Source organism: Micromys minutus (genome assembly GCF_963924665.1).
Source record: "Micromys minutus genome assembly, chromosome: 21".
In the NCBI taxonomy this organism is placed as follows: domain Eukaryota; kingdom Metazoa; phylum Chordata; class Mammalia; order Rodentia; family Muridae; genus Micromys; species Micromys minutus.
The window spans coordinates 48,302,955-48,330,725 of NC_137956.1; the positions used below are offsets into that span (position 1 = coordinate 48,302,955).

Consider the following 27,771-nt stretch of genomic DNA (forward strand, 5'->3'; position numbering starts at 1 on the left):
CCCAGAGAAGGAGCGGGAAGAAGAGCGCAGCCGCCGCCGGGCCCTGCGCGCCCCGGGAGCGCAGCGCGGCCCTGCCCGCGGGCTCCGGGTGTCCGCGGGGCGGCGCCGCGGAACATGACGGCGCCCTGGGCGGCCCTCGCCCTTCTCTGGGGATCGCTGTGCGCCGGTAAGGACCTGGCGCGTCATGGGGGTGCGGGGACCTGGGGCGCGCGGTGTTTACCAACAAAGGGCGGCCCCGCGGCCTCGGCGCCGCGCCACCTGCCTGGGATCGGGGTCGCGCGGGGCGCTCTGCTCGCGATCGTAGAGGCGAGCTCGCCCGTGCCGTTCCTTTGCGCGACTCTGGCTCGCAGAAGTGCTAGGTGATGGGGGAACCTGGAGCGTCAGGGTCGAGTTCAGGTTCCGCGGGCGCGCGGACCCCATGGATAGAGAGAAGAATACCTGAGCGTGGGGAAGGCGGCCAAGCGGGGCGAGCATCTAATCAGGGACGGCTGGGTTGGTGCTGCTTGTCCCTGAGAGTCATAGGTGTCGTAAAGTGAAGCGGACGGCTTTCCACAGCCCGCCCGGAGTCCTCTGCACCCCGTCCCGCCACTCTGCGTCGCGATCCTTATTCGAGTGTCTTCTACCTGCGCCCGCTTTCCTTGCTGCGGGCCGCAGATGCGCCCTCGTGGGACTGCTTTTGTTTTGGGCAACTGGGAGTGGAGAATGGTTGAAGAGGCGAACCAACAGGTCTCAGATCGCTCTGGCCGGCACGTGGCGGGCTTGAGTGACCTGCGCTCAGCCCGCTGGCGGCTGCGGGCCGTGGATAGCTGATGCGCGTCTGCTTGGGACTAGGACGTGTGGGTGTGTGCGCACGAAGTTGTGCTGGGAAAGCGTTTTCTCCCCCAAAGCCCAGGCACTGATTTCTCTGTCCCGGTGGTGCTGAAGCGTGCTCAACTTTGTATGAGCTCTTAGGGCAGTTCCAGGAAAAGTGGACAGTCGGGCATTGAAACTCCAGAGAAAGAATTGTAGAGATTAGGACGGCTGGTGCCCAGTGGCCTGGGCTCTGGGTCCTGCGCGTCTTTGTTCCCAACCCCCATTACACATGCAGCTCTGGTCCCCTGCCGCCCGAGGTGGCAGCAGCGCGGAGTCTGGGAAACCCGCGAGGGGCGGGGCCCGGAGTGCAGGGCTGGGATCCCCCTTACAGCTGCGGGGGGTGGGTATCCCAGATGGCCATCGCAACCCCCCGGGGGGAATCCTCACTTTCAATCTTCAACCTTCTAGTACAAGGTAGTGAGGGTTAGTAGTTAACCCCGAGAGTTTTTGCAGGAGCCCGGGTGCAGTGGAGCCAGAGCGAACGGACCAGAGGGCAGAGATCACTTCTTTGCTACCCTGTTGGGAAGCCGTTTCAGTGCTGAGGCAACACGTGATAGAGGCAACGTGGTGCTCGGGATGAACGTTTTGTTTCTTCCACTCCCCGAAGTGTTGCTCTTGAGACTTTTTCTCCCCGAGAAAGAGGGCCTTGGAAGGGATGGGAAACGGTGGTCTGCTCTGCGGAAGGCAGCAGCAGACTGATCCAAGGACTCACAGCAGCCCGCTACATGTGTCTTAACTGCCTGGATTTCTACTCCTGAACATGTGCCTTGTCCCTTTTAAGTTTAGGTTTGTAGAAAGCATCCTCTCAGGTTTTTGGGGCAGGGTGAGAGTGGGTCCCTGGTACTGTGTCTACTTTGCGCTGTTTGGGGGGAGTGCATAGCAGATCACAGAGGCACGTGTTCCTATTCAACCTGTGGTTCTTCCCCCCGGGGAAGATGGAGTCACCCATGCTGTGGTGGCTGCTGCTTTCTCTCTTGAGGAACTGGAAGAGAACTTTGAAAGTTGGCTTTCCTGTGCTTCTGGCTTCAGAGATCGTTCCTTCATGTTTCTGGCTTGATACTCAGAATTACTCATCTCTTTGGTTAAAGAGAAGAGATCTGTATACTGGTGCTACTAATGGGAACATAGGCTCAACAGATATATTCAACTTAAAAACTCCCAATAGTCATGTTAGTAAAAGAAAGAAATAGCTGTGTCTTTAGTGTGTTCTGGTTGCTCATACCCCAGAACTGGGTGGTTAAGAGTGCTTGCTGCTCTTGCATGGTCCTCAAGTTCTAGTCCTAACACCTACTTAGTAGTTCATAGTCAACCTGGGACATTTGGCCTTGCATTGCCGTGGACATCCAGGCACTCTGTTCTCTGACATCTACCTCTGTCTTCGGGGTTCAGAGCAGAGAGCTATGTGGGGGTGAGGGGACCTGTGTGCTAAGAATGGTCTCGACAGGTCTTTACTGCCTGGAGGTGTTCTCATAGGCTGACCACTGACACCAGGGTGTTTCTTGTCCATTTTCTTTGGGTGGAGGTGCATGTGAATGACCTTTATTAGTCTTCTGGTCCATTGTAGTAGGAGAGGACAAGGGCTACAGAGTCATGGAATCCCCTTCCCAGAGTGGATGTCCTCTGCTCTCTGTCCTGTCTGCTGGTCAGCCCAGGCTGCCTGCCAATCAGGTGAGCATGTCCTTTGGGAGGAGTAGGTGTACCCTCCTCTGCTCTCAGAGGCTCTTACAGAGCAGATGTGATCCTTGTCCATCCTACCAGACTACAGTGAAGACTTGAGACCCAGAACCCTTTGGGTGTCTTGCTTAGGTAGGCTTCTATAGTGTACCCCTGTGCTGTTCTTCCTGGCACCCAGAATCCTACAAGTTTCTGGACTTGCTCTGGCAATTACCTAAGGCCTTTCTTTTGCTGGGAGCACAGGGGAAAGCCGCATTGTCTCTTGTTCTGCTGCTCCGAGAATCTAAAAAAACAGAACTCCAGAGAATATAAATTAGGACGTGTGTCTGTGTGTGTCTGTGTGTGTGTGTGTGTACGCATACATACATAGTGTTGCACATCCTTTGTGGGCTGTGTAAAATCCCAACTGCCTTTCAGTCAGCCCTTTCCTTGGGGCAGTCTGTCCCTAGAAGGTTGTGTATGCTGGATGTATTCCTTAGCCTGTTTGGTCCGTGGACATGTCCTTGTCTTTTCTTCTGCTACTTGTGATTCTGCCCATCACTCCGTTTCCATGGTTTCTTCCCCATCCAGGAAGCCATCTCTCTGAGTGCCTATGTATTTAGCCCTGCTACCTGAGAGGTCAGTAGTGCACATGGGATCCACAGCACGTCAGAGCCTGAGTTCAGAGCAGATCCTAACCTCTTACCATGGTCTGGGATCCAGTGGCTTGAGAGAGAAGAACAAATCTGGAGCCTTCAAGACCATTCATATTTTCAGTCATATCTCCTCATTCATGTGTGTGTGTGTGTGTGTGTGTGTGTGTGTGTGTGTGTGTGTGTACCTGTGTATGTGGGTGCCTGTCTGTGTATACCTGTGCGTGTGTGTATACCTGTGTATGTATGTGGGTGCATGTCCAGTCTAGAGAGCATCATCAAATGTCTTTCACAATTACTATCCACCTTGTTTTTTCTTTCTTTTAAAAGCATTTTGGTTTAGCTTGTGGGTATGTGCCACAGCTCACTGTGGGGGTGAGTGGACAACTTGTGGAAGTTGGTTCTCTCCACAGTAAGTCCCTAGAAATCAGACTCACTCAGGTTGTCAGGCTTGGTAGCAGGCAAGTCTTTACTGCTGAGACATCTTTCTGGCCCCCACTTCGTTTTTGAGGCAGGGTCTCTCTGTCCCAGAGTTTGCCCTTAAAGCAAGGATTACAGATGCTCACCACACTGGCTTTTTGTGGGGATGCTGGGTGTTTGAACTCTGTTTCTTATGCTTGTGTGGCACACACTTTATTAGTTATGTCTACAGACCACACTTTAGGAGACAGTCTGGATAGACAGTCCTGGTTTGGGTCCTGGCTGCGCGGCCCTTTCTAGAACAGGGTTTCTCAAACTTTGACAGCATTGGCATTTTGCGTCTGTAGATTCTGTCTATTGGGAGGAACGTTGGCGGCAGTAAGGAGGCAGGTCTGTACCCTACAGGTGCTCAGCCATCTTGTCTTGGACCACGGTAAGTGGAAATGACTCTTGGCATCGGAGGGTAGGGGCAAAACCATGCTTAGGCTAAGAACCAGTGGTCTAGAACATCCAGCTTTTACTGGGGTAGACAGTCGTGGGAGATGAGGGTAATGGTTAAGTTGTGTCCATTCATCTTTCTCCCTCTGGAGACAGACTAGGGAGCTGTTTTCCCCCCAAAGTGTGGGTAATTCCTGCTTCTCTGAACCTGTTGGAGTGTGTTTGGTTCCGAATCAATGGTCCAGTGGACCGGCAGCCATGGAGGAGAATCCCGGCGTCCTTGAGTTTTCCCAGAAGGGGTTCGTGTTTCAGGGAGGCGGCCCTTTGTGGGTGGCCGGGCACCCGCCCACCTGCTCTGGCTTTTGCCTTGAGGCTGGTGCTTCTGCCTCTCCCTTGCAGAATGTCAGGAAGTGCCTGTTGGGGCTCTGCCTGCCTGACACTCCCTCTCTGCTCACCTGGGATCAGGGTGAGCCCAGCCTGTACCCATCTGCCAAACCTGGGGGTCATAGCAGGATCCTGGCATGCCCTTTCCTCCCAGTGGGCCTGCCCTGTGGCGCTCTGAGGAGCCTCGGCGCCTGTGGGCCTGGAAATTTCAGGCCCAGGATGCCAGGGCAGGGGGGCAGCCTCACCCTAAAGGTATGGGCCTGTCTCTTTCCATAGGACTTGGGAGGTATGTGGTGGGAAAGCGTTACCTAAGAAAGCTGTATTGCTCTAACCTGTTTGCTGGCCTCTGTAGGCTGGCAGCTCCGTGGCTGACCTGTGTTCTTTTTATGCAGTGTTATGTGGAGAATTGTTGGGGGACATTTTTTTCTGACCCTGCTCAGTAAGGCAGCTTGGAGCTGTTGCTGAAGTGAGATTTCTGCACTCTCTCCCCATGATGGTGTTGCTTTCCTAGAATTCGTAGGTCTGGCCCTTCCTCCCATGCCATCACCAGGATTTTGCTCTGGGCCAGACACCCTTTATTCTGTGGTTTTTTTTTTTTTTTTTTTTGTCTCATTGAGGATCAGACTTACCAATAAGCCCTACGCCCAGAGGTGGTTGCTCCGAGTGGGGCTGCTCTTGGTGCTTTTGGGCATCCAGGTTTTAAGGATTGGGAGATACTCCTGTCTTAAGTCGGTCCTTAAGGTCGGTAGGATAGTTCCAACAACAGTAGGGATTGGAAATAGACAGATCAGTCCGGCTGGGATTGTTCCAAGGGTCAAGGGTGCCTCCTCCTGGCTAGGGACTAGTCCTGGCTTCTGGCCTTGGACAGTCCTGTTCTTTCCCATCATGCTGTGCACACACATGTGCCGTTTTTCTAATCCCTCTCAGGGCCTGGCAGCTCAGCCTGCTGTTTTCATTCATGGACACGTGATGTTGGAGAAAAGGCCTGGTCCACTGGGCAGGTCTGTGGCCCTCCTCCCTAGGGAATGTTCTGGACGGGCCTCCTGGCCTGCTGGACAATGGGGCTTCTTCTTCCTGGTTAGTTTCTGGGCTACAGCTGAGAAGTTTTGTGAGGCAAAGCCTCTTGTTTGTAAGCGTGTTCCTAGGCAGACTATTTCGGTTCTACCTCAGAGAACCAAGGAGGCTAAAATTAGTTCTGGGGAGGAAAAGGAAGGCTGTTGGAAACTCAAGCCCTTGGCTAGAAGGTGGAGGAGGCTCTTTCCCCGTGTTTGTGGCTGAGTATTTGGAGGATGTGAGAAGACCAGCTGTTGTCTGTCCATCTGAGTGGAGGGAGGGACGCCTGACTCCCTCCAGACCTGGGCCACTGAAAGGAAGCAGGCGGCTCACAGGGGAGCTGTCTGGACTGTTCATGCCAGGGTGGTTTCTTCTTCTTCTTCTTCTTCTTCTGGTCCTGCAGTGGTCCGAAGTGTTTTCGGTGTGGAGACAGTGCTGTCTGATGCCCACCTAAATTCCAACTCTCCTCACTGTCTACCTCCAACCTGCCTATGGGTTCAGAAACTTCTCATGGGTTCTCAGAGCCCTAGGCTGGCAGCCAGGAGTTAGGAAACATTTCTTTTGGCTATTTGGGAGAATTTCCTTTGTATGTGAATTTGAAGTGTGGGGTTCAGTCTTATACTATGGCCCAAGCCCCTTGGAAGATCTAACTTCTCTGCACAGAACATGTGGGTCAAGGTTCATCTACCAGTGGCTTAAAAACTACAGCAACACAGGGTTAGGTAAGAAAAGTGAGTCACCCCTGCCTGAGGGAGGGCCTAGGTTTGTTTCCTTTAAGCTGAAAACCTTTGCACACAGACCTTTTTACCCAGGGGTCTCCTGGTTAACCTCTGTGGGGAGTAGAGGTCTTGTGAACCCTATTTTCTTTAACTCTTCTTTAAGTTTTATTAAATTTATAGCCGTTTAAGTACCACACATATATTCAGTTGTAGAAATTTAGCTGTTAGTAGGTACAACCAAGGTCTCAAGTTGGGCGTGGTGGTGCGTGCCTGTGATTCCTGTTGTTGGGAGAGGCAGGAGGATGGGGAGTTTAAGGGTCAACCTGGGCAGTAGTGACTGTCTCAAAAACAGAACAGAAAACAAAATGTAGGGTGTCCTGAGTAAGCTCTCTCCCTTAAAAGGTGACTTATTTTTGTGTTTGTGTGCATGCACACACATACCCTTATAAATTCTTGTGCACCGTGTATAAGCTTCACCCACAGAGGCCAGACAGGATGTCAGATCCCCTTTAATTGGAGTCACAGGTGGTTGTGAGCTACTTGATGTGGGTACTGGGAACAGAACCCAGGTCCTCTGGGTTAATCCTCTTACCTGCTGAGCCATCCCCCTCCCCCTCCATGCCTTTGTGAGATAAGATCTCACTTTGTCCAAACTGTCCTTGAAGCAACCTTGTGGGTCTTGAACTAGGATCCTCCAACCTGCACTTCCCGAGTGCTGGGGGTACAGGCGTGCTTCGCCACAGTTTCCGTAGTGCTGGGGATGAAGCCCAGGGCTTCATGAGTGCCAGGCAAATGCTCTTCCAATTGAGCGGGGCCCTTATCTCTCTCAGCTAAGTCTTTTGTGGTTGGTACATACTCTTTCAGGCATTTCTCTCCCAATAGGGCAGCTATAGGTAGTACTTAGGTAATAAAATGATGATGAAGATTGTATTATTTATTTATTTACATTTTTAGATGTACAGCGTGTGTGGGAGGTGCTGTGGCATACACGTGGAGGTCAGAGACCAGCTGTGGAAGTTGTCTCTTTCTTCCTATTATATGAGCCTAGGATCAAACACAGGTTCTAGGCTTGGCAGCAAGTGCTTTTACCCACAAAACCTTTGCCTTAGCCTTTCTTAGCCCCTACTGGTGCCACTGTTGCATGTAGCTGGATTTTGCTGCTTTTGTGGGTCCCTCTTTCCCACCCTTCATTTCTCCCTACCCCAACCCCTTTTCCCAGCCTATCACTATCACTAGAGGAGAGAAAGGATTCAGGGGAAAGAGATAGAGAGAGATCCCTGAATCTGATTTCTTCTTTTTGTTTCTCTTTTGACTTCTAACAAACTGCAACTAACCCCCCAACAACTCCCAACCCTGCCTTTTGGAACCCTAGGATTTATTTATATACCCTCTGAAAAGTTCCCAGAATTCCACATGCCACACAGTTGCAGAAACTATCTGCAGCCAACAAAACCACGCCTCTGCTAGAGCATGAGGCAAATCACAGTCAGCTGCTGCAGACATTGAAAGCAGCCCATACCCCAACACTGGGATTAAAACAACACATTCTTACTATATTTCTGTGTTTTTAAAGAAACCAAAATTCCAAAATTGTCACCGTGTTTTCCCCCTTCTGTTTTAAGACATTAATTGTGCTGTGTGTACTGGGAAATTATCAACATTTTCAATGAACTTAGTGCTTTTCGGGTCCATAGCCTAAGACTTTCAGGAGAACTCTCCTGCTCTTCCTGCTGGGGCAGCTTTGCCTTGACATAGGGAGACAATAGCATCTGAACAACCCTGTTACCTGTGTTAAATTGCATCTCTCTTTTTTTCATAAGCCATAATTTTAATTTCTCCTGTGAAATCTTTGTGTGTAAGTTTTGGTTGCAGAAATTTTGGGAAGTTCATTACTCCTTCCCAAGATCATTGCTACAATCCCCGAGGGCAAAGGACCATAAAATTCAGTGGCTATTTTATAACATTAAATTTTGGGGGATACAGTAACATGTTCATCTTTGGCCAAGTCTAGATCCACACCAACTGCAGTAGCGTGTATTAAATCTCCAATGCCAAGTGGGGGGTTTTCCGTTTGCATGTCATTCCTTGGCTGCAGGACCTTGAGCTAGGCCCCCAAGGCTGTTTCCCTGAGGTAAGAAATGACCTTGAGTATCTCTTCTGGACCTACACTGGCCCAGTGGCAACTCTTGTCAGATCAACTGCACACCTGGAAGCCTAAGCCTTTTTTCTGGTTTATATTTAGAAGAACCATTGCCCTTAGAGATGCCTTCTTCACAATTTCATTGCAGATGACCATATTTCCCACAATTAAAGTACTGGACGTTTTGAGATCTGAGACCTTTAGCTGCTTGTCACAGTCTCTCTGCTAATGACTACATTTCCAGAAACTGAAATACCTGGCACTTTGATATCGGAGAGCTTTGGCTCTCGCTTGACCTATGGTATTAGCATGGTACCTGTTAGAACCGCTACCACTCGTATCTCTTATCCACTGGTCCACACGTGCTACTCACACCTTTAAAGGTCTGATAACTACTTTACATCCAGTATTCAAATTTCCAAATGCCAAGGTTTCCACCAACACCTGCCTTGCATCAGGTCTGATACAGCTTTGTTTACAGCCAAAACTAATCATTGTTTAAAAAAAAAGAAATCAGTGACTGCTTCTCCAGAGTCTTGCATAATCTTTGTTAAATGAGCTAGATTCCCCCGAAACCGGGGTTTAACCTTGTCACAGGGGTTTAACCTTGTCCCAGGCGTAAAGCCACAAAGCAAGCAACATTCTCGGCAACATTTTCCTATAGGTATGTCCTCAGATTGAATCTCTTCTTGTAAATCAGAGTACTGTCTTTCACCTAGCAACCCGCCGTTTCTTCCATCTACCCCGCTAACCCTTGCAGCTGCAGACCGGCCTCTAGTACAGTCCCTTCCAGCCTTGAGACATAATTGTATTTTGAGTAGCTCATTTACTTAGACTTTGTTTTACATAAAGAGAGTGCATCCCATATGAAATAACGCCCTCTTTACAACGCCCTAGATCAATTATTTCTGTAGGACACCATCCTGTCTCATCGTAACCCTGTTCCACAGCCTTAGCAGGAGTGTGCTGACTACTGAGAAAGCTGATGGTGATCTTGTATCCCTGGGCCACACCCCTCCTTTCCGGATGGTGTCATCAGATTGTCCTGCTTTTTCAGCTTTTCTCTATCTGACCTGACCGCCCTCTGCCAGTTTCTTCCCCTCTTTCCTCCTGTGGGAAGCTCCTGCTCTCTTGCTCGGTGTCTGGGACCGGGCCTGTGTTCTCTCCTTTCCGGTTGCCTCTCAAGAGCTTCCATCTCCACCTTTGCAGCACCAAAACTGCAACCCATTCAGAAATGAAAATAGTGAGAACCCCCCCCCCCTTTTCTCTTCAGCCATTTTTCTCTCAGGCCCCTTCATTTCCACCTGTAAATTTTCCAGCTGTTCAGCTATTCTTCCAACCTTTTTTTTAAAAAAAAAATATTCGAAGAAGAAGAAGAAAAAAAAAAACAACAGAAAAATTGCCACTGGGAGCAGCAAAAAGTAAACTTTTTGCTGGCTTCTTGGAAAAAAAAATCCATTCCTTCATCCCCTGCTGTTTCCTCTATGGCCACCTGAAATCGACCCCCCCCCCTTTTTTTTTAAGTAGAAAACACAAACTTTATTTTAATAAGAACCTAGGGGTGGGGGATAGTAACTGGGTCAAAGTAGACTGAGGGTTGGTTCTAGAGAAGAGGACTGGTAACAAAAAAAGCTTTATTGGTGCAAGTCCTCAAGGATTCCCCGCTCCCGCACTGCCCAGAATGAAGCCCACAGCCAGGGAAACGGTTTGGTTGAAGGAGCCTGTAGATGCTTCACGTGTTGGTTCAGGGTCGATAGTTGATCGTGCAGAGGGCCCAGAACTGTGGAGATGTCACCCAGGTGTGGCAGGGTCTGCAGCAACGTGGTATTCAGCTACTGGGGAGCATCCTCCGGTGTCGCACGGCCCTGGGAAAGGCCTGGAGGCTCATTCAGGTTCCCCATGTTGTGGTGGACTCAGGAGCCAGAACGTCTAGGAGCAGGGGAGCTGGTAAGGCTGCAGACGCTGGAGTAGAGGAACTGATAAGTACACTGTAGTTGTCTTCAGACACACCAGAAGAGGGCATCAGATTTTATTACAATGGTTGTGAGCCGCCATGTGGTTGCTGGGATTTGAACTCAGGACCTCTGGAAGAGCATTCAGTACTCTTAACCACTGACCATCTCTCCAGCCCCCAAACTCCCATTTTTAACCTTAACATTTGAGCCCCACATTTGCTTGTTACTGGTCTGTGCTACTTTGTGCGTTCTTTTCCCCCCACTTTATGCCTCTGGTTTCACCCCTTATCACTAGATAGAAGAGAACAGAGGGGGAGAGAGAGAGATCCCTAAATCTAATTTGTTTCATTTCTTTTTTGAGCACGACTACTAACAAATCAGGTGTTGACCCCTGAACGACCAACAAACAGCACCCTGCTGCTCGGGGCTCTAGCATTTATATACACTCTGAAAAATCCCCAGAATTCCAATGCCACACTGTCATAGAAATTATCTACAGCTGGCAAACCATGCCTCTGCTAGGGCACAAGGTGGACAGTCTCAAGCAGCCGCATATCGCTATACCTGGGATTAAAACAAAAACATCATTTTATTATTTCTGTGTTTTTAAAGAAACCAAAATTCCAAAATTGTCACTCTGGGTGTAGACATAAGATATGTACCGAAGTCTGTGAAGCATAGCCCACTGCGCGTGGAGTGGGTGTGGAAAGCGCTTCATACGTGAAAGGCTCAGTGGTCAAGAACACTGACCACTCTTAAAGGACCCAGACCCAAGAACCAGCACCCACAAGGTGCCTCCCAGTAACCTGTAACCCCAGTCCCAGGGGCTTCAATTCCCTCTTCTGACCTTTATGGATACCAGACATGCACATGGTAACACAGACAGCAAAAACATGTTCAGCAAAAACAATGATACATAAAATAAAATAATGACTTCAAACCTGTTTGTAAAGACAGGAAGTGGAATTATGAGTGAGACCTTGATGTGTTTCCACAAACTCGGATGCTCCTGTAGGGTCAGATCAAGTCTCTCCTGACTTCTGTCCTGTCTCTGGTTCTCAGGACCACAGTCAGTGCCTGGTGAGTGCAAAGTGTGCTCTGAAGCCATCTCAGCCCACGCTAGAGCTGCGTCTGTCCCAGAGGGTAACTGGCTACTTTCTGACTCCAGCAGCCTAAACTGGTTTTGCTTGTTTTATTGTATATGACAATATTCACACCTTTGAATGGTGTGTGTATGTGTCCATCTTGCTCACTGAGAACAAGATGCCTTCTAAGCTCAGATCCATGTAGGCACGTTTTCTAATACACATATCTAGTAAGGTTGTTTTGGTTTTGTCTTTTGCTTTTTCCTTAAAGGGCGGGAATTAGATCACCATGATTGATCGATCAGTTGATTGATTGACTTTTCAGACAAAGTCTTACTACAGCCTAGATTGGCCTAGAACTCACTGTGTAACCCAGGCTGGCCTCAGTTCGTGGTGAGTCTCCTGTCTCTGCCTCCCAAGTGCTGGGATTAAAGTTGTGGGCCACCAAGCCGGCTTTACTCTTGATAATAACCTCTCAAGTGTAGAGACAGACTGTGTTCTATTGGCCTCCTGTTGGCAGCCTTTCTGATTATATGCTATTTATGTAGATTGACAACGAGAGTATCTTGGGGAACGTGAGATGTGCGTATTTTGCGTTTTTTAAAAGATTTATTTGTAATATATAAGTACACTGTAGCTGTCTTCAGACATTAGAAGAGGGCATCAGAATTCATTACAGGTGGTTGTGAGCCACCATGTGGTTGCTGGGATTTGAACTCAGGACCTCTGGAAGAAAGCAGTCAATGCTCTTAGCCATCTCTCCAGCCTCCATATTTTGCATTTTTATAGGCACTGAAAGTGACTGGTGGCGGCAGTTAAGTGTAGAAGCTGGTGGCATGTTGGTTGGCCTGGTGGTTGTCTGGCCCTCTGGCGGAGTGTGGGTTTCTGGGGGGTTCTAGACTTCAGCCTCAACCTGGTAAAGGGCTGGGTTACAGAGGTTGAAGTGGCCACACCTGGGGAGAAGGTGCCAGCACCGGAGGCTGCCTCCCGTTCCATGTCATGGTTTAATGCTAATGAGGGACATGGCTGTTGTCTAGCTGGGCTGCAGGGGTCGGAGTTTTTGATGGCTGCTAACTGCACCACTTACCGTTCTGAGAATCACCTTTACCCTCTTTAGGGACAACTGCTGAGGGAGGTTGTCTATGATCTCTGGGAAGTGGCTCTCCCTCAGAGCACGGTGACAAATTGTTGGCGTGGCAAAATTCTGATTGCAATACAGTGTTTTTCACGACGGAAGGACCTCGAGAATTTCCGTACGAGTCTGGTTCCTTTATACGGCCCTCCACCACGACTGCCTGTAAAAGTAGGGAAGGCAGTTTTGGGTGGTGTGATCTCCAAAGCCCAGCTTCACTTGGGTGTCTGGATTCAGCTGTCCCCATTTAAGCCCACTTGTCAGGCCCTGCTCAAGGGTTTCAATGACACTGGACTTGTGGCAGTGTCTCTAGTATGCACAGTGCTCCAGTTGGCCCTTCTACATCATCCTGGTGACAAACACTGTTTGTGCCTTTGTCCACACAGTTGACTTAATGGAAAAACCAGAGCACTGCACTCATTCAAGAGTAAGACGCTGACCTGCCTATGTTGGGATTAACAGCATGTACCACCACGTCCGGATCCTCACCTGTCTAAATACAGGCACATTGAAGGTTTATGTTTTAACCTATGCGTGTCGTAGGTGACACGCATGGGTCTAAAACAGCTTGGAGTAAAGATGATAGTTGAAAGTGAGTTCTGGCGCTGGAGAGGTGGCTCAGTGGTTAAGAGCACTGACTGCTCTTCCAGAGGTCCCGAGTTCAATTCCCAGCAACCACATGGTGGCTCACAACCATCTGTAATGGGATCTGGTGCCCTCTACTGGTGTGTCTGAAGACAGCAACAGAGTACTCATATACATTAAATGAATAAATAAATCTTAAAAAAAAAAAAAGAAAGAAAGTTCTGTTTTCCATTTGGGTTATATTTTGGAGTGGAAGTCCCTTTGTTATTGTTGAGACACGGTCTTACTATGTAGCCCTAGCTGGCCTGGAAGAGATTTGCCTGCCGCTGCCATGTGCTGGGAGTAAAGACTCAGGCTGCTTAGCTCATCTGGAAGCTACTATTTTGAGGGTTTGTCTTGGGATCTCTGTTCCTGTAACATTTTCCTTGGGTTGTTTTGTAGAAGCCGGTGGACTCTTTCTGTCTCTCTTCTCCCTCCCTCCCTGCATTCCGGTTTGAAGTTCTAAGGCAGTTTTACTGTAGTCTGAGGGAACGCAGCTGTAAATCTCAACAGCTGCCGGGACTAGTGACCCAGATGAGGAAAGCCAGCCATGCTGTGCGTTCACGGTGGAGGTTGGCAAGCCGCAGCTCGGTGGGAAGTGGTGATCCAAAAACATCCCCAGACGTTTGAAACACGAACAGAAGGAAGGAAAAGCTCAGAATCCCGGCTGCTTCGGTTCTTGTGTGGATGGACCTTGCTTTGGTGTCCACTATGGTCCTGAAGAGATGTCAGGAAGAAAGTAGACACAGGGCTTCCCTCTTCTGCCCACCAGGGCCAGTCTCTTTGCTGAAGGCACCTGGAACAGGCCAGAGAACAGACAGCATCTCCGGCTGAAGACATGCATGATACAGCTGAGAAGAGACCGGGACCAGGCTCTTCTCTCCCTACTCAGCTGTGTTCCCCAGCCCTAGATGAGGCTGCCTCTCTGCTTTCAAAGCACTTGAGTGTTAGTTTAAACTCCTTGCTAATTCCAACGTTCCACCCTCCGCATTCACTGTGCATCCTCCAGAGGGTGAGGATAACCTGGTTTTACAAGTTTGTAGGCTTGTGTCAGAATATTGTGAGTGGCAGTTACAGAGAATCTGTGCTATCCCCTCAGACGTCGGTTTTGCTGGTGCCTCCACTGTAACCACAGGTAATTGTGTTGACTGGATTTTTCTGTGGTGAGCAGCTGCCCAGGGCCTTGGGACTTGTTTGACCGTATGGAGTCTGTCCTGTTCCTGTGTAGTTCTAGGGTCAACTAGAGAGCGTTCGGAGGTTTGCTGGCTTCCATACTGGCCTTGCCTGTCATTCTGAATTTTTCGTGATCACCACCCAGAACATACCTATTGTGTCTCTGGAACTTGATGCTTTTCTATGTTTTACTCCTGGTTTTGGTGGCATCTACCCTCCAGGATATTGGAGAAATATTTAAGTGTGTGTGTGTGTGTGTGTGTGTGTGTGTGTGTGTAAATAAATGTGTGAGTCTGCTTGAGCTTAAGAGCAGTATATGTTCTTAAAGTTGGAGTTCTCCCTCCAACTCTCAGTACTATTTATTTATTTAGAGACAGGGTCTCACAGGTCTTTCTATGTAGCCCTGATTGCCCTGGAACTCAGTATGTAAACCAGGCTGGCCTAGAACTCAGAGATCCAACGGCTTCTGTCTCCCTACTGCTGGGATTAAAGGCCTGTGACACCACAACCAGGTGCGTGTATATTCTGGTAAAGGGCAGATAGAAGGAGATTGTTACTGTTTTAAGATTTACTCATTTCATTATTTTATGTTTATGAGTGTTTTGCCTGCTTGTGTCTGTGCATGTCTGCAGCCTGTAAAGGTTGTAAGAGGGCATTGTATCCCCTGGAACTGGAGTTCCAGATGGTTGTTAGTAACAATGCGGGTGCTGGAATAGAACCTGGGTCTTTTGCAGGTTCTATTCCAGCTCCCACTTCTCCATCTGCTCCAGCTCCGAATCTTCCTTTGTGTGGGTTCTTTTATTCCTTTAGGCTTGTGCTTTAGGGACCCTTCCCTCTGTAGAGGAATCAGGACATGCATTCACCTGGAGGACGCTGTCTAGTGTTCTTTAGGAATCACAGGGCTGCCTGAGGGCGGCCCCATACTGTGGGACGGCAGTGCCAGGGACTTGTTTATGAAGTCTGGTCTAGAGGTGACGTGAGATGTCTTGACTTTCTCCCTTCACTTTGGAAAGTGTTCTTGGAGCATCTGTGGCATTTATACTGGAAGAGTGAACTGAACAGCCCCCATGCAATGCTAGGAAAAGTACATGGGAATCCTCTCACAGGGTAGCCAGATGGCTGCACATGCAGGAATGGGAGGGACAAGTGTGAGGGTGCCACAGGCTTGTGCCTCCCCAAGTCACAGGTGCCCATCCTGGGCTGCAGGCATGGTCCAGTTGAGCACTTCTGGCTCTTCCAGAGGACCCCTTCTGTTCTCAGCACCTACGTCTGGTGGTTTTCAAGCTCCTGTGCCTGCAGCTCCAGGGGATCTGCTGCCTGCTCCTGACAGCCTCCATGGGCCCTGCACACACAGGGAGAACGGACTTACATACACGCACATCTTGGTAAAAACTGCCCATTTCCATAGTTTAGAGTCACGGTGCATTCAGTAGATATGAAATTGAGGTTAGGGTCCTCCTGTCCTAAGGCTTCCTTGGTGTCTTACCTTACTGAGGGCAGCCTGTGGCTGACAGAGGACTAGATAATGGAATTGTCTCAGTCTAGGAAGAAAGGGGAGGGGAGGGGGCAGATGCAGTTCCCTCAGAGACTTTATAACTACAGGTATGACCTGGAAGTTAGAAGTTCATATTATCCTGTTGTGGAAAACTCTAAATCAAAATTAAAGGTGTTCTAACCAGTAAGGAGTTTGGCAGAAGCAGAAATGGTCATCTCTGTCCAGAAGGTGACATTTTCACAGAAAAGGCTCAATATCCAAAATTCAAAATATGAGGGGAAAAAAAAAATCTGTCCTAGTGAAAGTCATCAGAAACAAACAAAGGTGGTAAGTTTTGTTTTTGTTTTTTAAGATTTATTTATTTATTTTATATGTAAGTACATTATAACTGTCTTCAGACACACCAGAAGAGGGCATCAGATCTTATTACAGATGGTTGATGAGCCACCATGTGGTTGTTGGGATTTGAACTCAGGATCTCTGGAAGAAAGCAGTCAGTGCTCTTAACCACTGAGCCATCTCTCCAGCCTGGTGCTAAGTTTTAAAATTAGAGGAGGAAGGTGCTGGGAAGAGCTGGCCAAGAGCATACACTGCTCTTGTAGGGGTCCAGAGAGTAGTTCTCAGCACCCACAAGGCAAGCTCATAATCACCCGTGATCCAGGGGGTCCAATACCTATGATCCTATCACCTATACTCACCTCGGTAACTGGTCTTTGCTACTTTGAGGTTTTTCTTTTCCTACCCTTTATTCCCTTCACCCCTGTTTCACACACACCCCCATCACTAGATAGAAGAGAAAGAGATATAGAGGGGGAGAGAGGGGGCACAACTCTCTCTCTCTCTCTCTCTCTCTCTCTCTCTCTCAAGCACAACTACTAACAAACTGCAAACAACCTCCCTGAACAACCACCACCCACCCACCTCTAGGGGCCCTAGCATTTATGTACCCTCTGAAAAGTTTTCAGAATTCCAAACGTCACCCAATCACAGAAACTGTCTGCAAAACCACGCCTCTGCTAGAGCAGCAGGCAAGGCCACAGTCAGCTGCTGCCTGTGTGTCACCACACCTGGGACTAAAACTACACGCAGTGTTACAATGTTTCTGTCGTCTTAACCCAAATTCCAAAATTGTCACCACACACTTGCACTCGTACAGTTTGCATGCCTTTAATCTCAGTATTCAGGGCCAGACACAGGTGAGTCTCTGAGTTAGAGAGGCCAGCCTGGTCTACAGAGCCAGTTCCAGGATAGACAGGGGGTACACAGAGAAACCCTGTCTCAAAAGAAAAAAAAAAAAGTAAATTTTGAAAAGCAAGTTAGAGGGGGGATTCGAGATATCCAAAACATAGAATCTAAAACTGACCTAGGATGGTGATGGTTGTGGGGGTGGTCTAGTGGTTGGGAACATTTCTGCCTCTTCCAGAGGACCTGAGTTCTGTCCCTGGCCCACACACCTGTGATGTGTGTGTGTTTCTTTTTCTTTTCTTGGTGCTTGGCACCAGACCCTGGGTTTCATGCATACTTTGCAAGCCTGGTACTTTGACAGGTAGAGGCGGAGAGATTTCTGTGAGTTCAAGGCCAGCTTGGCCTACATAGGGAGTTTCAGGATAGCCAGGGCTACAGAGAGAAACCCGTCATAAAGTAGAAAAGTAAACCAAGTAGAAGAGACACTCAGATTAGACACAGTAAAAGGAAGAAACAGTGCTTTGGGATGGGGATCTTACGAAGGGACTACTAAGTTCAAACGAGGACAGTATGGAGAGGGAGTGGTGGATGATGGCCGATTTCCACCCTTAGCCCAACTGCATTAAGAAATGACCTGGGCCATTAGCGAGGTCCATGTTTGGATGTCTGAGGGTATTTCCAGAGAGGGTGGACTGAGGAGGGATGGCCCACTCTGAATCAGGTGCTGGACTGATTTATACTGGGGGTGGGAACAGGCTTCCTGTCTCACTGTGTCTCCCTGCTGTGATGGACCGTGAGCCCAAATAAACCCTTTCTCTCCTTACCTCTTGTCAGGTGTTTGGTCACAGTGATGAGAAAAGTAGGGGATGCAGATACTTCAGTCCGTTGCTGCTGTAACAGAAAACACCATTGCTACACCACTCACCGGACAGTTTATTAGCAGTGGAGGACGCTGGTGAATGAGTTTGGCTCCAGCCTTTAGGGAGGACCTTAGTGCTGTCCTTTCCTGCAGTAGAAGGGGTTGGCTGGGTGCTGTTGATAACTCACTCTGTGATTAACCCTTTCATATAGTAAGGGTTCTCCTGAGCCAGCCATCTCTTAGGTGACCCCCACCTGTCCAACCTCATGAATTCAGGGATTAAGTTTCTAATAGAAGTCTGGGTTGATGACATTTAACTGGAATCCAAGAAGGTTGAGACAGAGGGATCACAAGTTTGGGGCTGGTCAGGGCTGTAGAGAAAGATTGTATCCTAAAGAAATAAGCAAAGAAGAGAAACCTAAACATTTGTGGTGTTTGGACCCCAAAACAGTAAGAACGCTTGTTATGGTTTGTGTGTGAGGTGTCCCTGTGGGCTCGTGTGTAGAATACTTTTCCTGCTGGTTGCAGATGTTTTCAGAAGAGGAAGTGGATCACTGATGGTGGCCTTAGGGTTGATGGAACCCTGCTTCCAGCCTGTGCCTCTGTCCTGACCCACACCAGTGAGCGAGCAGCCTGTTCCCGCCAATTGATGTGGCTGGTGGCCTCACATTCCTGCCCTCAAATTCCTTCCTCCCCTCAACTGATGAGCCAAAATAAATCCTGGAAAGGGTAGCTAATATACCTCGTCCTAAGATCCCATTAGAGCAGCAAAAAAAGCAGTCTTGGCTGTATAAACCACAAATAATGTTTTAGAGATGTGTATAGACAGCAGAAACACTGAATGCTGAGTATAGTCTGTTGACAGTTTATTTCCTTGAGGACTTCACATTAAGAACATTGAAAAGTGATGGGTTTAATCTAGGGAGAGGTGACAGAAGGACTGATTAACACAGACCTATAGTCTAAAGTACGATTCACAGACTGGCTAATGCTAGAACAGAAGGGAACCGGAGCTTCCAGGTCACAGGTGGCCACGTAGGATATTTTAAAAGGTGACCCATGCTGCTCAGTGGTATGAGCAAGTGGTTAGCTTTCATCAAGTGCTATGTTTGATCAACAGACGGAACTTCAGGAAAGGAAAGCAAACAAGGGACAAATGGAGAGTAGATGAAATACACATTTAATCACGGGTGCGTTAGGGCTCATGTCATCTGGTTTTAAGGAAGCATTAGATTGAATTGTAGAAAGTTAAAGTGGGCAGAAAGCTTTAAAATGAAAGTAGGAAGGAAAAGATAAATTGGAAAAACACTACAAGAAATGTTCTAGGTGTGTTAGCACCAGAGAGACGTACTTCCCTAAACCTCAGACAGAGTTTCTTTGTGTAACCCTGGCTGTCCTGGAACTTGCCCCGTAGACCAAGCTGGCTTTGAGCTCAAAGATCCAACTGCTTCAAGCTCAGAGATCCAACTGCCTCTGCTCTCCAAGGGCTGGAGTGCTGGGATTAAAGGTGTGCACCACGACTCCCTGGCTTTTTGACAACATGAACAGAGATGGCTATTGTACAGTGACACAGTTACTCCCAAGAGCATAGACTTCCCACAGCATAAGGAAAAGGTACCTGGCCAGGAACCTGGAAGAAGGCTGGCTGAGCAGGTGTTCCCAGGGGAGCTAGGCTGAGGGAGTGACTCCGTGGGCTGCTCTGGGACACTGGGCCAACTGGAGAAGGGATTGACAGTATGTGGTGAGTTAAAGTTGCTGAGATTAGCATTTCAGGATGAGAGGAAAGCTCACCAAGGCTGTGAAGAAGCCTCATGAGGGTCAAGCCAGTAAGCCAGGTGAGGTTACACTGCAGTCCCAGGGCTCTGAAATGTGTGGCCTGCAAAGAGCTCGAGCCTCTGCTTCAGGCTTCAGTCAGTTCTGTCATCTGTGAGGTGACCCACTCAGCATTCTCCTTCGTGCCAAGTGGGTGTCAGTCTGGGTGAAAGGAGTTAGAAGAAACTTACTTCATGGGTATTGGCATTTTGCATGCATGCGCATGTGCACTGTGAGTATGCAGTGCCTCTGGAACTAGAGCTACAGGTGGTGTAAGCCACCAAGTGGATGCTGGGAATCAAAGCCATTTGCTTGTAACCAAAGCATAAGTTTGTGTGACCACCGAATCATGCCTCTAGCCCCACGGTGAAGGACTCTAAGATAAACTGTAGGTATTGACACACATATGTGCTGTGTGTGTGTGTGCGTGCGCGTTTCTCATGCTCCAGCCTTGCCCACCCGTTCTCTTCTGTAGGTTCCCCATCCCTAGCCACCCTGGCTGTGGTCCTGGGGACTGGTGGAAATCTGTGTAGGGTTCTCTCTTGTTGGGATGGGTGAGGAGGCAGGGCCAGTTGGGGAGACTCCTGACCTGGCTGCTGGGCTGTGGGCGGGAGGCCTTCATCTATTAAAAGGCTCTGTGGCCTTGTGGTTGGCATTTTGCCATATGCTATAAATAGCCAGTGTGAGAGTGTGAAGCAATGGAACCCGGCATCGGGAGGCCCCCTGGGTCTCCATCTGGCAGTGGCCTGGGTGTGGTGTGGGAGGGGTGTGGAATGTCACATGGGATGCAAAGCTTGCAAGCAGGCTTGGTGTGAGGCCTGGGCTGGACAATTGCCACAACCCTAGGAGGCAGGTGCTGTCAGTCACCTCTCAGAGAGTGGCTAGGTGACTTGCCCCAGGCACACAGCTGTGAGGCAGCCACAGGAGTTGGCTTCTGGCCAGCTCAAAGCTGTTCTGTAGGGTTGGCTGTGGGCAGGTCTGGACAATGGCTCCAGTGAGCTGTTGGGTTCTACCTGGAGCCTTCATGTGGACCTGTCAGGCTTCTCAGTGGGGATCCTGTGGTAGTGCATGACAGTGGCCTGCGGGGAGGAGCTAGGCCAGGGCTCAGACCTACTCTGTTGTTGCTTTTGTGATTCCTGAGGCTGATTGTAGTCTGAGTGGAGGTGGGCACTCTCCTGAGTCTCGGGTAGGTCAGAGGGGTGCAGACAGCACACAGGAGTCCTAGATTCCATCCTCAGTGTCTGTAGCAGGTGTCTTGCTTCATATTGAAGCCATCCCTCCTTCTCGCCCCCTTCCTTTCAAAATCTTTCTCTAACGAGTATGCCCACAGCCCTCTGCCCAGTCTGTCCACCCCATCTGTTAGGTATGAACTCACTCAGCAGCTCAGGGTCAGCCATCCAGGCTCGTGGGGGAATCTGGGCATCTGGGACGCAATTGTGAAGGACACGTAGGAGTGTTTGCTACGCATGCTTTCACTTCCTCCTGGGGATCGCATGGGTTATCTTCCTCATACACCTTACTGATGTCTCCGAAACTCCCAGCTAGTGCGGCTGGTGCTATGGAGGGGCTCCAGATGTGAAGAAGGAGCCGTGTCCTCCCTGGACTGGGCGCTTCACTTAGTTCACTGCCAGATCCCACCACAAGTAGCCAGGGCTTGTCCACACTCTAGATGCTATCCTGGATCCTGGCACTTGCTCCGGCTCTGTTTTCAGGCCTGCGCTCTCCCTTCAGAGTCTCACCCACAAACTTAAGCCCTATGCTTGAATAAGGTCCTGGTTGAGACCTACATCCAAAGGTTCATGGGATCATAGTGGGCAAACCGGTGGGGACTGTGGCTTATTGGTGAGGCTGATGAGAAGGGTGGAGTGGAGGGACTTGGCGGTGACTTGGAGGGTTCAAATGGCTGTGCTCAGCTATCTGGACGCAACTTCTTTGGGAAAGGATAGATTTGTAGGAGTGGATGGGGCATACCTGAGGGTGTGCAGCCAAACCCAGATGGAAGGCTGGTTTGTGATCGGAGCTTAGCCGTCCTGTCTGAGAAAAGTGACCCTTTTCCTGTAAGCTTAGCTGCTCTGCAGTACGTGGTGAGCACAGGTGAGAATTAGTGCAGGAAGTTCCCACCTACAGGCTGGTGTGGCAGGGAATGGAGGAACACTGGCCTTCTCTTGGTAAGAGGTGTTGATGTGTGGGTGGTAGGGGCGCCAGTATTGAGGGTAGAAGGGTAGGTTGGCATCTTCTCCAGGCACCTTCAGCACTGTTGACTCCAGGATTGGTTACAAGTCACTGGGCCACACTCAGCCTCTCTCCTCTCTGGGCGTAGGTTCCGGGCGAGGGGAAGCTGAGACTCGGGAGTGCATCTACTACAACGCCAACTGGGAGCTGGAGCGCACCAACCAGAGCGGCCTGGAGCGCTGCGAGGGGGAGCAGGACAAGCGGCTGCACTGCTATGCCTCGTGGCGCAACAGCTCGGGCACCATTGAGCTGGTGAAGAAGGGCTGCTGGCTAGATGACTTCAATTGCTATGACAGGTACACCGGAGTGCATTCCTGCTCCCGTAGCCCTGCTGCGCTTGCACCACCCACTGATCTCAGGGTATCTTTGGAGGCACTGCCCAGGATCCCCAGCCCCTGTTCTGGTGTTTGCTCTCCTCAGTTCAGCCAGCATTTCAGTGCCTTCCTGTTCCTCTCAGCCTTGGGTCACTCTCCAAGAGAAGTAGGTTCACCCTAACTGCTGATGTTACTGAAGCTGCTCTTCCTGAGGGGAGGGGCCTGGGAGAGTCTTGCTATCCTTGATGTGGAATTTGTAGCAGGAACTCTGGGCTTTCAGGCAGGAGTGTGTGGCCACCGAGGAGAACCCCCAGGTGTACTTCTGCTGCTGTGAAGGCAACTTCTGCAACGAGCGCTTCACCCACCTGCCGGAGCCTGGGGGCCCAGAAGGTGAGGGGCCTGTGGGAAGAGGGTCTGGAACCAGTGGGGATCGTTTGTAGGGCCTTCTGGAGGGTTAGAGTGGGCGGGCTGTGTGACACAGGGCTCCATGTGTCCCCCAGTCACGTACGAGCCACCCCCGACAGCCCCCACTCTGCTCACGGTGCTGGCCTATTCGCTGCTGCCCATTGGAGGCCTCTCTCTCCTCGCCCTGCTGGCCTTCTGGATGTATCGACATCGAAAGCCTCCCTACGGCCATGTGGACATTCATGAGGTGAGACAGTGCCAGCATGGGGCAGGGGGAAAGAAGGGTTGGCTGTGCGGCCTCCTTTAAGCTTTTGCTTTCCCAGGACCCTGGGCCCCCACCCCCGTCCCCTCTGGTGGGCCTGAAGCCACTACAGTTGCTGGAGATCAAGGCTCGGGGTCGCTTTGGCTGCGTCTGGAAGGCTCAGCTCATGAATGACTTTGTGGCTGTGAAGATCTTCCCGCTTCAGGTGAGTTCGGGGGAGTCTTCAGGCCATCTCTCATGTGGTCCAAGCTGGGGTCTCTTCCCCACAGGGTCTTGATATTGGCTGGGCACTGACTCAGCATTTGTAAATCAGCTTACCCCAGAGATTGCCGTTGGCCTGGTTCTCCAAATGTGTCTTTCGATGCTGATTCTAGGAGACTAGGGGTTGGGGATGGAGTAGGGTATCTTGGTGTGGCTGTCCTGCTGTGGCAGGGCTGAGCTGCCTTCCCTGCCTCAGGACAAGCAGTCGTGGCAGAGTGAGCGGGAAATCTTCAGCACACCCGGCATGAAGCATGAAAACCTGTTGCAGTTCATTGCTGCTGAGAAACGAGGCTCCAACCTGGAGGTGGAGCTGTGGCTCATCACAGCCTTCCATGACAAGGTGAGCCACGCCCCAGAAAGGTCCCAGGATGACGCAGGTCCCAGTGGTGGTTCTGTGATGAGCGGACCCCTGTGTCACCTCCCACTCTGTATCACTTCCACGGCAGGAATCACGTGCTGCCCCTTCTGTGCATTTGCATGTGGGGCCTGGGTTGGGTGGCATCCTGCCCTGCATGTGGAGCCTCTGCCCACAGTTGGCTGCCTTCTCTTAGGGCTCCCTCACGGATTACCTCAAGGGGAACATCATCACGTGGAATGAACTGTGTCATGTGGCAGAGACAATGTCACGAGGCCTCTCGTACCTGCATGAGGATGTGCCGTGGTGTCGTGGCGAGGGCCACAAACCGTCTATTGCCCACAGGTACCTGGTTAAGGAGCCCTCTCTGCACGTGTGCTGCAGTTGCTGCAGAGAGTGCCTCTGCTTCCTTGGATGTGCTGTGGTGTCAGAGCAAACCTGGCCTTCCTGTGAGCAGGAGACAGCTTTGCAGGCCGGTGCTCTTGTGCCCTCTGCTGGGCACAGGAGAAGGTGCTCACTGGTGCTTTGGGGAACTGGCTCTTCCAAGTCTCACACTGTGGTTAAGAACCATTTGTGTTCTTAAAAGGACTCTGCTTACCTATCCTCTGTGGTTTGCTGAGGCTTGCTGGCACGGAGCCCGTGGGGCTTTGTGTGTTTTGATGACATTAGCTGTCCACTATACCCCGAGAAACTCCACTCTACACCCATGAGATTTAAGGAGGCAAATGATAGGTGATCACAAGTGTTACCTCACAGAGCTCTGGATTCGGCTCTTTTAGGAGTTCTGAGCCATGCTTTTGTTTGGTTGGTTTGGTTTGGTTTTTTCTAGTCTAGGCAGAGTGCCTGTAACCACTCCAGCGCTGTCCTGCCTGTGCGTCTTTAGCAAGCTGATTCTAAATTCTTGTTCAGATTCCAAACATTGTAAACTCAGAAGATTTGTGTGCCATGCCGTGTGAGAGGTCTTGCCCAGCTGCCAGGGTAGGGCCTGCTCTATAGGCCTTGGCAGAGCCTTCCAGAATTCCCAATTCTCCTGCCTCAGAGGTGGGGATGGTTTGACCTGGGAGCCACAGGTCACGGATTCTCGTACTTTGAGAGCCATGGTGGGAGGAGGGTCATGATCTTAAGGCGGGCTGGGTCTTGATCCTGTGTGTCAGTTGACTCTTGGTCTCCACAGGGACTTCAAAAGCAAGAATGTACTGCTGAAGAGCGACCTCACTGCGGTGCTGGCCGACTTTGGCCTGGCTGTTCGGTTCGAGCCAGGGAAGCCTCCAGGGGATACCCATGGACAGGTAAGGAGCCTGGGCAGTGGAAGGAAAGGTTCTGGGCTCAGCTGGAGTGACTGCCACCTAGGATCTTAGAAACTAGGTTCTTAACTTACCAACAGAGAAACCAAGGCCTGAAGGTTGTCGAGGCTGCTTCCAGTCAGCCAGCTGAGGAATCCAGGCTCACCATTTGGGCTTCAGCAACTCCTTCTTGTATTTCAGTTTTTCTCTTAATGTTGTGATTTTATTTTATTTTTCCAGTGTGTGTGTGTGTGTGTGTGTGTGTGTGTGTGTGTGTGTGTGTGTGTGTGTGTGTAAGGGAGTCAGTAGGTTTTTTTCCAACATGTGGGTTCCTTGGATTGAACTTGGGTTGTATGGCTTTACTACTGAGGGACCTTGAGAGCGACAGCTTGCTCTCAGTTGTAGTTATTTTTTAAAAAGGTGTTTTGGTAAATATTTAAAAAGTGTCACGCCTGGTTCCTGCACGTGCTGCTCCACGCAGGCCCTGGCTCTCTCTGACCCAGGTGGTCGCTCCCGTGTTCCGGCACCGTAAGGCCATAGGAACTAGAGCTAATTTATCTCAGCAGCTCTATGCTGGCTCCCAGAGAACTCTGACCTGGGGCCGTCCACAAGCTGTTCCAGTGTGGCACCTCGCCACGCTGCTTTCACTCACAGTTCCCTTGGTGGACTTGGTGTATCCTGCCACTGTACCTTCCTTTGAACTCAATTTAAGTCGTCACATGAAGGAAAATACCGTAGAGTAGCCTCTTGACACAATTGATATAATTTGTCCATCTAGACAGCAGAAAATCCTGTACACACCCATCCCTTAAAAATATTCATGACAACCTGTATCCATGTGCGGAGAAGAATGTTAACATCTGCTTCCATGTTGCTCCAAGCTCCTCCCCCTCGTTCTCGCTCCTCCCTTTTTCTAAAACTTTGTTTCCGCCCATCCTCCCTTCTCATCCAATGACAGGTCTCGCTTTATCCTGTACCTGCCTTCCTGCATAAAGACATCATTTTCAGAAAGGTGCTGAGAATCCCAGCAAAATACCTAGGAGAGTCTCCCTGTGGTTTAAACATGTTCTCAACGTTTGTTTAGAAACGTTGTTTTTGAAACATTGATTTTGATTGTTGCTTGTCTATTTAGTGTGTGTATTTCTATTTCCACATGAGTGGCATGTCTGCGTGGAGGCCTGAGGTAGCAACTGGGCATCTTCCTCGATCACCTAAAACCTTATCAATTAATGCTGGGTCCTTGGCTTGGATCTCACCAGTTAGTCTAGCCAGCTTTCTCTGGGAGCCCCATCATTGTCTCCCGTGTGCTGGTGTTATAGACAGGCCACATTTATGTGGGTTCTAGATAGCCAAACTCTCATCTTCACTCTTTTTTTTTTTTAAGATTTATTTATTTTATGTATATGAGTACACTGTAGCTGTCTTCAGACACAGCAGAAGAGGGCATCAGATCCCATTACAAATGGTCGTGAGCCACCATGTGGTTGCGGGGAATTGAACTCAGGACCTCTGGAAGAGCAGCCAGTGCTCTTAACCACTGAGCCATCTCTCCAGCCCGCCCATCAGATAGAATATTGACCCTGCTTCAAATGGGACGGACCAGGGCTTTGGCTCCGAGACTTCATGCTTAGAATTTCCCTCTTACCCAGTCTTGTGCACGTTGCTCCCCCAGCCAGCTATGGACTTGAGTATAGCTGGTCTCTGGAGATCCCGTCCTTTGTCTTCCTGTAGGTTGGCACCAGACGGTACATGGCCCCTGAAGTGCTGGAGGGAGCGATCAACTTCCAGAGAGACGCCTTCCTGCGCATCGACATGTACGCCATGGGCCTGGTGCTGTGGGAGCTCGTCTCTCGTTGCAAGGCCGCGGACGGTGAGTGGTTTGGTTCGGCGGCTCTGGGCACCCTAGGATGGGGGCTTGGAGCTGGGCCTTGGTGATCCCATCAACCCCTCATCTCTCAGGGCCTGTTGATGAGTACATGCTGCCCTTCGAGGAGGAGATTGGCCAACACCCTTCACTGGAGGAACTTCAGGAGGTGGTTGTCCACAAGAAGATGAGGCCCACCATTAAGGATCACTGGTTGAAACACCCGGTGAGGGAGCTGGGTTCTGGAGTCTACAGGGGTGAGAGACGGGGAACCTGCCTCGTCAGGCAGGAGCCTAGGAATGAGGAGGGAAGGCTGCCATGCTCCCTGGATCCTTCTGGATTTCTCCTTTTTGTCCCCACTGTGGCTCCACTGGGAAACGTTGGACAAAGCTTTGTGTTTGGGCTTTGTGTTTATTTGACTTGAGTCCCAGTGTTCCAAGATGAGCAGCTGCAACTGGTCCTCTTCCCATGATGAAGTTTATGGAAATTCTCCTGGCTCCGTGGGATACCTGGCTGGAGGGGAGGAGGCAGCCTGCTAATTTACCTATAATGGCTGAACTGGGCCATAGGCCCTTCCCGGTCCTGCGACTCTGAGCAGCCCTAACAGGAGTCTCTCTTCCCTCCTCCTCTGCAGGGCCTGGCTCAGCTCTGCGTGACCATCGAGGAGTGCTGGGACCATGATGCAGAGGCTCGCCTTTCTGCAGGCTGTGTGGAGGAGCGGGTATCCCTGATCAGGAGGTCGGTCAACGGCACTACCTCGGACTGTCTCGTCTCTCTGGTGACCTCCGTCACCAATGTGGACCTGCTCCCTAAAGAGTCCAGCATCTAAGCCCAGGACACTAGCGTCTCTCCAGACTCAGTGGATCTGAAGAAAAAAAGGAAAAAAAAAAAGTTGTGTTTTGTTTTGGAAATCCCATAAAACCAACAAACACATAAAATGCAGCTGCTATTTTACCTTGACTTTTATTATTATTATAATTATTATAATTATTATTAATAATATTATTTTTGGATTGGATCAGTTTTTACCAGCATATTGTTCTACTGTATCGCAAACAGCGGACACGTCAGCAGGCGTTGAGGTGCTGAGCTGTGAACGCGGAAGCGGCGCCATGCTGAAGAGCCTCAGCCACCTCCTGTCCTTCGGGATTCATTTCCCCATC

The 27,771-nt window shown here is 50.1% G+C and overlaps 1 protein-coding gene across 3 annotated transcripts; it reads left to right on the forward strand.

The window, feature by feature from the left end:
• Window positions 1-51: 51 nt before the first annotated feature.
• Window positions 52-27,563, forward strand: ACVR2B (activin A receptor type 2B). Of its 3 annotated transcripts, none has more exons than XM_080934218.1 (11): window positions 52-166; window positions 21,953-22,160; window positions 22,459-22,568; window positions 22,679-22,830; window positions 22,907-23,050; window positions 23,303-23,446; window positions 23,658-23,806; window positions 24,636-24,750; window positions 26,476-26,614; window positions 26,704-26,834; window positions 27,243-27,563. In XM_080934218.1, exons 1-11 carry the CDS (start codon window positions 115-117, stop codon window positions 27,435-27,437), a joined length of 1,539 nt encoding a protein of 512 aa, XP_080790344.1. In that variant the 5' UTR covers window positions 52-114; the 3' UTR covers window positions 27,438-27,563. The 3 variants fall into 3 exon arrangements, with proteins under 3 accessions (XP_080790344.1, XP_080790342.1, XP_080790343.1); XM_080934216.1 differs by lacking the exon at window positions 52-166 and adding an exon at window positions 4,531-4,652; XM_080934217.1 differs by lacking the exon at window positions 52-166 and adding an exon at window positions 4,531-4,652 and having other exon boundaries at window positions 22,703-22,830.
• The last annotated feature ends 208 nt before the right edge of the window (window positions 27,564-27,771 follow it).